Source organism: Nothobranchius furzeri, chromosome 15 (genome assembly GCF_043380555.1).
Source record: "Nothobranchius furzeri strain GRZ-AD chromosome 15, NfurGRZ-RIMD1, whole genome shotgun sequence".
NCBI classification, from domain to species: domain Eukaryota; kingdom Metazoa; phylum Chordata; class Actinopteri; order Cyprinodontiformes; family Nothobranchiidae; genus Nothobranchius; species Nothobranchius furzeri.
This window is the reverse complement of record NC_091755.1, coordinates 37238125-37250436: the sequence shown is the minus strand read 5'-3', so window position 1 is coordinate 37250436 and position 12312 is coordinate 37238125. Positions and strand designations below refer to the sequence as shown.

At 41.5% G+C, this 12312-nt stretch overlaps 1 protein-coding gene across 1 annotated transcript in view; it reads left to right on the top strand.

Moving 5' to 3' along the window:
• Window positions 1-12312, top strand: part of LOC107390391 (inactive dipeptidyl peptidase 10) — a 44875-nt gene that overhangs the window by 10232 nt on the left and 22331 nt on the right. The window contains exon 5 of the mRNA XM_015967062.3: window positions 5594-5665. Within this exon, the coding sequence (XP_015822548.1) occupies window positions 5594-5665 (72 nt within the window). The remainder of the gene's footprint in view (window positions 1-5593; window positions 5666-12312) is intronic.

Here is a 12312-nt window from a genome sequence, read left to right as displayed (position 1 = left end):
TTTTATGCCTTTCAGCGACTAGTCACTGTCACGTGATAATGAGCGACAAGATGCAGTTCTCGGAAAAGACAGCAGGTGACGAGCTCCTGCGCGTCGGGGGGTAACACACTGTGCCAGAGTGTCGGTACTGACACCCACCGTAAAACGGACATTTAACCAAATTGTGACGTTTACCCTCTTGCAATTTAACCTTCCTCTCACCCCCATCCTAATCTTAACCAGCTTGCGCATGCAAAGCTCTGATTGTGGACGCGCTCCAGACATCTGCGTCCTGAGCACGGCCACAGCAACATTATCAAATCAGGTGTCGCCACCTCAAAAACTAATTTAACACGCGATCGTTCATGTCGGCTTATTTCCTTTGATGTTTTCTGTCTTTTATTCTTTTATTTGTGCCTGATGCTTTTCGCTGCTGTGGAGCGGGGCGCATCACCTGTTTTGTCCTCCAATAGCTTCACCTCACTGATGTGGTCGGCGAGCAGCGGCACTCCGCTGTTTTTGCGGTCGGTAGATCTTTTAGAACTGCAGTTCAAAGGTAACTCATGAGGTGAATATATATGAACCCAGGTAGCAGTTTTTCTTTAGGATTGAGAGGAGATGCAGGAAGATAATAAACAGACAGGACAGAAAAATAGTCAAATAAAAACAAGTTAGTTTTTGTACCTGGTGGTTGCAACAAACAAACACCACTGAAGGTAATCAGAAGTGAGGAACAGAAAATGAAATAATTATTTTAATGTGTAGAGCAGCAGGAACTCCGAGAGGCTGCAGGCGCACTGCGCAGGGGGAGGGGGGAGAGGGCTGAAGCAGAAACTACCGCTGCTAAAAGAGATGTGTTTAACTTTGAAAATGTGGGCGCAGTTTTAATTGTCAAAAACTCCAGCGAACACCCCCCACACACACACACCTCCCCCCCGCGTGCGCCGCTTCAGGTGTATGACATCATCAACGACTAGTCAAAGTCGACTCGATTTTCATTACTCGCTAGTCGACTTTAAAAAAAATTAAGTCGTGCAGCCCCTAGTGTCTAGTTAGGACACAGAAGGCAGGAAAAGTTCTTGTAGATGTCGAAAAATGTTCAGTTGTTTTATGGAACAAGTGTAGACTGATGCTGAACATCTTAAAATGAAACTCGCATTTCACCAGGAATGCACACAAACAGGGAATGGATTCTCTCCAGTTTCAGTGAGCAGAACTTCTGCTGAACTCTCATTAAGCGTGTCTGTGCTCTCCACCTATCGTGACAAGCTGTGTAAAAGGGAGCTGCATGGCAATAAATTAAAGTCGGTTGTGTCTTCTCCTCTCTACCCGAAGTCCTTTGCATTATCCGAATGCATGCACAGGTAGATGGGGACTCGTACAGATGCCGTGTGGAGCTGTTGCACCACACTCCATATTTTCCCCCCACGAAATAAAGGTTTGGCAGGCTGACAGTATCTGCTTATTTCCATCCAATCTTGTTCTGCTGTGATCCTCGGCATGTGCCTTCAAAGAGAATTTTGCAGAGAGGGCATCATTTTGAACACCGCCTCTGTGCGACACTGACAGACTTATGTGGGTCATCGCAGGCACGTTCAAAGCTGGATTGTGTAGTCAGGTTGAAAAGTCTCATCTGTGTAGAGATATGGTTTCCCCCAGCAATGAATTGCTGAGACAAAATTAGTCTGCAATGATTATATAATAAAAATAATAATTATTATTATTATATGTATTTGTTATTGTTATCAGTTGTTATCAGTAATAATGATGATAATAATAATAATAATAATAATAATAATAATATTTATTATTATTATTATTATATGTATTTGTTATTGTTATCAGTTGTTATCAGTAATAATAATAATAATAATAATAATTATTATTATTATTATTGTTATTATAAATCTACTAAGATCAAAAGTTTTGTGTGGGTTTAAAGATTTAAAAATGCAAAAACATGCAATAAAATGCTAGAATTAGTTTAGTGACACGCAGAATGCTTTAACTCTTGATAGAATTAGTACAACATGATGAAATGTGAACTGTACAGGACACGTTACTAGAGGTGCTGTTATGGGCCATTCCCATCTGTACCGGGTCGGCCCGGGCCGGGTAGCCCCAGTCGGCCCCAGCCTGGCCCGGTTGATTCCACACATCCTTGCCTTAAGCCCATGTGGGCTGATTCTACCCACCAATCAGAGGCTTGCTCTAATGGAAGGTGTGAATTTGCTGTCAGCAGTGGGTGTGTTGGCCCTGGTCGGCCTGAAGCAGACCCCCTCGAGAAGAGGGCTGAGAATGAGCCTTGGTTGGCCCGGAAAAATACCAGGCCACCCAGATATGTAAACAACCTACGCTACCCGGCCCGGGCCGACCCGGTACAGATGGGAATGGCCCATTGGTGTCTCACAGCATCAGGTGCCTGAATTCTTCACATGATGACGAGTAAGTAAATACAGTCCAGTGTTTGAGGGAATTTAATAAATCAATTATAAACAGTGTCATGAATATTCTACTTAATTGGTTAAATTCTCATAAATGCAAACAGATCTTTTATGTAAAAGCCAAAGATCTTCTTTTCCTTCCTTCTAAGTCGGCGAAAAATGACATCTTAACAAATCTACAGTTAATTTATTAATTTTTACACACTGAGAGAATGATGGCACAGCAGATGTAATTTTGAATGATGATTTAATTCAATTCAGTAATGTTAAAAACAATACAAAGATTCAAATCTAAATGCTACGTAAATCCTAAATATCAGAATAAATATAAAAAAATACTCTGTATTAGAATCAAAGCTAAATATTTAACCAAATTATATGAAAATTAAATATATAGATTTTAATATAAATTATATATAAAATATAAAAAGGTAAAATTAATCTGTAATACCAGAATAAAATCTATTTTTCAGCCTAACAAAAATATTTAGAATGGAATCTAAATATTTTGAAATGCAAACTTTTAAAGTCTAATCTAGATATAGTAGGCTATATAAAGTCCTAACAGTTAAAATGTGGAAATCTTCTACTATAAATGTGCTGCAAAATGAGATGAGTCTTTTAAAACAAAAGCAGGGTGAACAGATCCCCTATATAATGTCTTAGAGCCCACTTGATAGGGAGTCTGTTTATAACTATGGATCAGATTTTCATGTGCAGAAGATCCTGAAATATTTCTCCACTTTGTTAAAAGTCAACAACAAATATCTTCTTCTTCCTGGGTGATGCATTCACTTTGTAAGGCGCAGTTTGCATTGCCTCTTTTTCAATAAATAAAAGAATGAATGCTCTGATTAAAAAGATTGGGTCTTAAATGCAACATGCGTAGCTCTAACGTCTCAGAGCTGCACCGATGTTACATCACACAAGTGGAGACGCGCTTTCAACGTTGATACAACCTATAAAACCAGAACTTTGCTTTTGATCATGCAGCTCCTCACAGACTGGATCACCCTGCTGGTTTTTCATCTGGACCTCACGGGTCCACTTTAGAAAGCTGATGTGTCTGACTTCAGTCCACATGTTCACACTGTTGTCCTAAATCCGGTGCCTCTGAGATGGGGCGTGTTGCTGCTGCTGCGGCTCTGGAATTGCTTGACAATGTTTTCCCATCAGTAATGTGCTTCTGTCAGCTGTTGATGAATGACGGTTCTTGTTGCAGCGCTGTCAGGCTGCTCAGGTTTGCCCTCCTGCCCCCAAATGCCTCCAGACTTGGTGAATCATTTATTAGTAAAATTAAAGCAACGCCATGCATTGCTGTCACCCGATGTTTAACTCTGCAACATCCTGCATAATAATAACATAATAATATGTTAATAATTTAAATAAATTTAAATAATAATAACTAATAACATAATAATAACATCCTGCATAAGTCTTGAATAACCATATGCTTCTTTGAGCTCAGTCGCTGTACAATAGGCAGAGTTAAAGATCTTTTTATAGACTTTTAATTGTTGCGACTCCAAAGTCAGTCAGTCGCAGATGACTCACTTTGTAAGGCGCAGTTTGCATTGCCTCGATATTATTGACCTGCATACACTGGTTGTAGTATATCAGGCATATCAGGCTCAACTTCCACCTTACCTCCAAAGGACGTTTGAACTAAGGGAATGAGGATATAGTCTAAGAGGAACTGGGATTTTCAAAATAAAAGAATATCAGAACCAATTAAAAACAAAGATGTATCTCAGTAAGAGGAGTGAGTTTATGGAATAGCCTCGAGGACAGATTTGCTCTTGAAAATATTCAAAAAGAGTTTTAAAAATAATGCCTTACATAATTACCAAGTGCACCAAAATTAGTTTTGTCACACTTTTATACCTCTTGATTGATTTTGTTGAAATCAGGATGTTGCATGTAATAACTGTATTGTTTATATGTTTATTTACTTTTGATATTTATGACAATGTTGATTTTTTTGTAATGAATTAATGGGTAGGATTAAATAAGTTTAACTTCAGCCTATACCTTTTCGCTCATAAATTATATCTTAAGAAACTGTTTAATTTACAAGAGGAATTTGTACCTGTGATAATTATTATTATTATGTTCTTTATTAGATAATTATTTTCCTTTTCATGTGTTTTATATGTATTTGTTATGACGGAAAAATAAATGCAAATAAATAAAATTTAAAAAAAGAACATCCAGTTATTCCTCGTTAGAAGTGTTAATATAATACTCGAAGCGATTTATGAGATATTTAGTTACAACTGCAGACAAAACACATCACTTCACATCCTGCAATAAGAACAATGAGAATATGTTTTTAAAAAAAGCTGAAGTGAGAATTGTTTCATTATAACTTTTGGTCAATTATGGTTTATTTTTTTATTTTTCATTAATCAGTGAATTTATTTAGAAATTTTATTTATTGTTTGTAAAATTGTTTATACTTATTTATTATTTGTTTTATTTTATTGTATTAGTGGGTTGACAGAATTTATTGTTTCCTCTAGACAGTTTTAATAAGGTTTTATTAAAAAGTAATCAGACGGTAATAAATCTGGAGACTGTTCTCATGGATTATTTAGATTTTTAGGGTTAATTAAGAAGAAACTCTCCCCACTTAAGCTGCTGCTTTTACAGGTGAAACTCAAAAAGTTAGAATAAGAGTCTAATTAACCCAGCTTAGACTGAGAGACCATCTAAAGGCTCAGGAACCCTCTGCAGGTGTTCAGGATTCATTAGCTGATTAGAGTGTGACACTTTGAGTCTAGAATATTTAACCTTTTCACAATATTCTAATTATGTGAGATTTTGAAGGTGGTGTTTTCATCAGCTGTAATCCATAATCATCACAGTTGTAACAAATAAAGGCTGAAATATCTGGGTTTGCATGGAGCGAGTCCATCTCATAGATTCATTTCATATTTTTAGATGAATTACTGACATAAAAGAACTTTTTCACCATTTAGAAATTTTTGTTTCACCTATAAATGCACAAGACGCTATGTGATTGCCTGATTTTACATTGTGTGTTCTTCCAGCACAAAGATGTTTTCAGTACAAGCTTTTTATATTTTAAACTTGTGTATGTCCACTTTACTGCAACACCAATCATGATCGGTGGCAGCATGACTGCTAACGCAGCTTTTTCTCTGCAGGACCTGACCTCCACCAAGTTCCAGGTGTCTGCAGACAAGTCGTTTGTCCTTCTGGCGTATAACATCCGACCGGTAAGTTTGACTCAAACAGACCTCATTATGGAGCATTTTACCTTCGGAGTGCATCCACAGACATAAATCTTCCTCTAATTTCAAAGACAAGGGATCACCGCTAACAAAGTTCTGCTCGTCTGACAGGCCACTTGTGGCTGTTGAGCAGAAGTGATGTGCAATTTCTATCAGAGCCCTGATGAAACAACAGGGAGAAGGAGGTGGCACATGAGGGGGGAGGGTGGGGGTGTGTGTTTTCCTGCTACTGCAGCAGACCGTAGCTTCAGAACAGCCGAACGACCGGGATAACATATGAGCGGTTGAATATTTAAACTGGCTCATTGCAGAAGGTGCAGAGGGTTGAGAGAAGCTCTGGGGAGAGATCGCTGTGAAGTGTGCAGCGGAAAGCTGCAAAGGAGAGAAAAGAGATGAGGGAGATGAAGAGGTAAAGTTGGAGCTGCAGTAATGAAATCACCCCGTCGGATCAGCTGGGAATTTTAATGAGAACTTGCAGAGAATCACAATCGCAGGTTTCTGATAAGATGGAGGAAGAAGGGGATCTCGTCTTACTCTTAACGCCTTATATCGTTTGTCATCGCACCTGTATGATCTCACGCTGCAGAAACATGCGTTTTATGCAACTCATCCATAAAATGAAAGTGCGAATTGTACAACGTGCAAGTAATCTTCCATGCAGGAAAACCAAATTAGGAGAAAATGAAGGTCCTCGGCCCATTCCCCCCCCACATTTTTATTAAAAATCTCCAAGCAGATTTGCCCACTCTCATTTGTTCAGCCCTCACAGTCTCGGTTTTCTTTGGAGACCAGCTTCTCGACTAATCACTGCGTATCTTATTTTCCCTGTGTGGGGAACGAATGAGCCTGTTGCTGCATCACAGCATTCATCACAAACACGGTGCTTCCATATGGAATGAATTATTGAATGGTTAGCATGCATTCCATCTGTTTTCCACACATCTCTGGGAGTGGGGGGGGGGGCGTAGGTCTTTGCCCAGTTTGGGTCTTTCTGTTGGATGATTTATAGCATGTTTCCTCTGATATCAGCAGGAACTGTCTCGTTGTTTTATAAGCTCAGAGTATCAGAGCACAAATACGCTGAAGATGAGGAGAACCCCACCTGGAAACATCGATTTATTCAGAAATAGGTATTTGCATGTAAACACTGCAAGCTGTGTGTGTGTGTGTGTGTGTGTGTGTGTGTGTGTGTGTGTGTGTGTGTGTGTGTGTGTGTGTGTGTGTCCCCCTCTCCCATCTAACCCTCCTTCATTTTCCTCAGCCTCACTCACTTTCTTCTATCTATCTCTTGGGGCGATTTGTGCTGACTGAAGCAGTTTGCACCAGGCAACGCGGCTCGGCTGTTCAGAGGAGGAGCGCTTCAGAGAGTGGCAGAAAATGCATGAGAAAAACGGAAAGCCACTCCGGGTGGCGGGGGGATGATGGATGGGATGTGCGCCGCTTGCCCTTAGATACACTGCCCAGTTGAAATCAATTGGAATGATCATCAAAGGGTGTCAGGGATGCAAGAAGGAGAGAGCTGCAAGAGAGAGAAATGGATGAGCGGGCGTGTGTAAAGTTGAAAGGCTTGACTGGGTTCTGTATTCGCTCAGGAGGATCTGGAGGGGCGGTGCCTGCTGGGGGGAGAATAAATGGATTTTGAAAAGAGGGAATCCATAGAAGCTATTTGGGGATTTTGACACAAAGGAGCAAGACAAGGCAGGAGAGCGTCTCCCCCCGAAGCCTGTTTGAATTAGGCGGCTTTGCCTTTTGAGTTTGTGTGAGAGGAGAGAATAAACAAGTAGACATTTCTGAGCGGCACAAAGAGAGATTTCAGCAGTTTTTGGGACTGACGTGCAGAAGCAACCAGAGCCTTCCGAGATAGTGGGATATAGGGACAAACGGCGCGCCTGGGGAGTTGTGTCTGCACTCTGCAGCAAAACTCAGATGGGTGCTCGTAAAGGCACACTGGGCTGCTAAGAAGGTCCTTGTGAGGCAGCAGTGGCATGGAGAAGAATGGATGCTATTATCTCCTCATTGTGAGGAATACGGCTCCAAACTTCTGAGCTCATTCAGCACTTGTTGTAATCTTCACACATATCCTTTGTCACATTATCCTGCACTGTCTGCTGAGTGTTTAATCTTTGCGTAGTGCCCCTCTCCTCTGTGTTGGGTGTGGGTAGTAAACGGAGGGGGGACAGGAGAATTTATGATCTGCTACTGGCACTCACATTAGAATTCACTCTGCCTCTTGGAGACAGATGCTCTGCCTCTTCCTTTCTGTTTATCACACACACTCACACACGTGGCCACAATAACGCCGAGGCTGCCAGCGGCAGCACCACGGTAAATGACACGCAGAACCGCTGGGCCTCTAAACGCATCTGAAAATGCTGAATGAACACAGCGCTGATGGCGAGACAACCTTGAACTTCCTGGCCTGTTCCCATGTCCCCGTTTCTTGTTTTCCTTTCGGTTTGCTCAATTCCCGCCTCCCGCTTTTCCTTCCTTGCACTTTTGCCCCTCGTGCTCAGTCTTAACGCCGCGATCAAATTTCAATTTCATTTGGGCAGCCTCGGGATTTATTTCCCACTCTTCTTTTCCGTCGCCCCCTGCGGCCCTTTGCCATCCCAGCCGTGCGTTTTATTTCTAACAACAGACAAACAGGGCTGAAGAAAAATCCAATTTCACTGCTAAGTGTGCTGCATAGAGGATGTGACATTCAATTTCTGCAGGGACCGGTTTTTCCCAGTGGAAGGGGCTTTTTTTGGTGGCCAGTGGGCAAACCCACTGCCTCCAACCCTCCGCTTGAAAAACAGCAACAATGGAAGACATCAATACATTACCTTGAGTCCACTGGGGGTTGCCTTTGACTGGCTGCAATTAGCACACACACAAATGCACACAACCATTAATCAGGGTCCACTTCAGCATTAATTTACTGATTCTGAGCCGCTCGTGCTTGAGTCAGAGCTGCCTGCCACAATAAGAGCTCAGTGGAACGGGTGTTAGCCTTTATGATGCTGTTTGAGAAGAACTTTTCTTCCATGTGACTTTCTTCTTCTTCACCTTTCCTCTTTTTTTCTTGGTCTCCAGCGAACACGTCACTTTAACTCACTTGAGGATCGCAGTGATGATGAAATGTGGATGAAACCACTGCAAGCATTTCAACAATAAGTTAAGCATAAATAACTTGAATGTGATTGTCTCGGTAACAGCCAGAGCAATAATAAGACGCTGCCCGTTCAGATCCAGATAATCACAGCGTTAAACGCTTTGCTGCTCTTGTTTCTGTTTGTTGGGAGAAAACAGTTTAATAAGTGTGGGATCATTGAACGCTTCCTTTCTAATTCTGTGAAATAATCTTGATGTCTTTTTAAGCAGTAGACCATTTAAAGCAGCTTTGCAGTAATTTAACAGGAACACAGGCAGCACGAATTCTGGTTTTGGTGCACGGTCTTGGTTAAAAGAAAGAAACTTCCTTGCATTTTAGAGTTTCAAGTATCAGGACATAATGTGATCTTTACCAGGTACTAAGGTGGTTTGGATCTAACTTCATATTTGCAAAACCCACAACAGATTATTATTTTGTATTAAACCCAAATGAAAAAGTGACTGAAAACAATGCATCCTTAAGGCTTCCACAGGATTTTAGAAAGAAATTAGCAGTCTGGATTTGCTGACCAGTGCATTGATTAAAGGGGACATGTACTACCTTTGATAAACACTCAACAACAAAATCCATCCATCTGTTATTATTATTTTTTTTTTGTCAGTGTTTGGTTTTAGGAACAATGTGCTTAAAGCAAACTGTTTCAAAAAGTCCCTGTTTGTGATGTCACAAATAGGGAAATTAGCATAGAACCATCTCTCAAGTGCAGGAGAGAGAGCTGCTGCTGGGGGAGCAGTGTCTCTACTCTTAGCCCCTCCAGGATATCGGAGCTTCTCAGCTAGTAGCAGCCTGAGTGGGGGATGGGTGGGTGTGACCAGCAACAGCTCTGATTAGACTGATTCTGAAAAGTACTGAAACTGCTGAAGTTGCTTTATGTGAGAGGGGTTTAGTGCAAAAAACGTCATAAGCTTGTTATTAAAGGCCACCTGTGTTTCTCAATGTCAAAGACCCAATCTCAACACTTGCACTTGCACCTCAACTCAACTCAACCTTATTTGTAAATCGCGCCTTACAGGCAAAAAGATGCCACCAAGGCGCTACACTGATCAAGTAAAACATAAAACATTGAGTCCAGAAAATAAAAACATTGTATCACAAGTAGGGCTGCAACAACGAATCGATAAATTCGATGAAAATCAATTACTAAAAGCGTTGGCAACGAATTGCGTCATCGATTCGTTGTGTCGCACAACTCTTCCAAAAGCGCCCCCCCCCCCCCCCCCCCTTCCCGCCCGCCGTTGCGCGCAGACCAGAGCAAGTCAGATCAGCGCGAGGGAGAGCCGCAGATCAGCGTGAGGGAGAGCCGGTACCGGCAAATCAGCGCGAGGGAGAGCCGGCAGACTTGCGCTGCTGCGAACCGGTTCCGCATTGTCGCGCAGCGATCCAGGCAGCTGCTTCCAGCGCACGGTCCATTCTCAAAGTGGCGCAACCAAAAAACTATAATTAGCACACGATCGTTCATGTCCGCACATGTTCTCTATTTTCTGTCTTATTTGTGCCTGAAGCGCGCTACTGCGGAGCTCATCACCTGTGCTGTGGTGATGTCACCTCACGCAGCATCGAAAACGCGCTCTGCGCTTTTCGGTCAGGAGATCCCTTTGATCTGCTCAAAAGTAACTGATGAGGTGAAAAGGTAAGAATCCAGGCAACAGATTTTCTGGAGAACTATGAGGAGATGCAGGAAGATGAGAGACAGACAGGACAGGAAAATAGTTAAATAAAAACAAGAAAACAAAACAAAGTGTTGAAAAGTCAAATGTAGGTAGATTTATCTCCACGACACGTTTTTACCAGTAAAAAACAATAAGTTATACACATGTAGTATTTATACATCTGATACAATTCAGATCACCTTCAAAACTCAGTCACACACCCACGGCCGTTTCAAGACATTTTGGGGGCCAAGGCAAAATGCCCCCCCCCCCCCCATAACTGGGCTCCCCAGAAGCCTCTGTGTAATTCATGCCCTCTCCAGTAGTGTTAGTTATATGGTGTTTATAAAAGCCCCTCAGACATTACTGACATGTTCTAATATTATCAGATGAAAAACTAAATTATCAGACATGCTGTCTCATCTGCTTCTTGTAAAAACTTGCAAAAAGTAACAAAACCATTTGAAAGCCACTATTTGTGGATTCTCTGAAAGTTTCCATGGAGTGTGTGACAATTTATTTTTTCATTGACCCTATCGTCTAATCTCACAGCTGAAACAAGCATCCTTAATCATCTGTGCACAGGAAGCTTACCGATGCTGTAGTAAAACAAAAGGTATAATAATTTATTATTAATAAAACCTTGTTGCAGCACTAAAGCAGAAAAATGAGATTTTGCAGTAAATATGCTAAATATTTACATATGAATTGTTTTAGAGCCCTTTAATTGGCAGAATCTGATATTAATTTAGTTCTTACAAAAAATGGGTCCCAACATGGTTTGTGTGGCGTTGCCATAGTGTGACGTCATAGGCACAGATCCCCTGTCCTCTTGTTTGGAAATGGAAATATGGTCACCCTATATTAAACAAACTGTCCACCCGGGCTTTTGCGCTGCACAGAGACGCTTCGCTGCCTACGACTGAATGTCAGTTGAGAGTCAGTCTCATGCAGACTGACCAATGAAGAGAGGGCCTCAAGTTAAGACCCTCTCCTCATTGGTCAGTCCACACGAGGTGGGTCAAAGGTTACTCTGGGCGGGTTACGTGTTGTCAGGCATTCAAGTATTGAGTATATTTACTGCATATTACAGTAAAATATTCTGTATGTGACCACATTATGGTGATCCTTGGGTCGTGATGATGGAGCCCTTGAATATTGTTGCCCAGGGTACAACAAAGTGTTAATCTGGCCCTGGTTCCGCCGTCCCATTCCCACAGAAACTGGTTGATCACACCGGGGCCAGACTACTAGCATGTGGTTTTACAACCACAATGTCCTCGGAAGCAAAAACGCTTTTAAAAGGGATGGAGGAGTCCTAACTGTTGCTGCAGGCGTGTTGTGTAAGAGTGCAGTTATCAGGGGCGTAGCACCAAATTCTGGGCCCTAGGTACAAGTCTTCTAGGAGGGCCCCATGCTCAATTACTTAATATCTCTCTTACACATTTTTTGTCATGCTATAAGACAAGATAATAAATATGATCTTAGTTTAACCTCTATATTGAGCAAATACAAATGCCAGCATAATAAAAGTGAAATGCCCAGACTTCACATATAATTATTTTTATTTGCCAACAATGTGTTCAAACAAAAATCCTGGAATTTATTTTCCAGTAAATGCCCACTGACGGGTCTTCATGTTAGCAAAATCACTTATGAGTTCTTTAAAGTCCAATCCTTTGGCTAATTGGCTTTCAATAGAAAGAAGAGTTAGGCTGTTCAGTCTATCCTGGGACATTGTTGATCTCAAATAATTTTTCACCAGTTTCAGTTTGCTAAAAGCCCGTTCACCCCCAGCAACAGTCACAGGTAGTGTGCAAAATATCCTC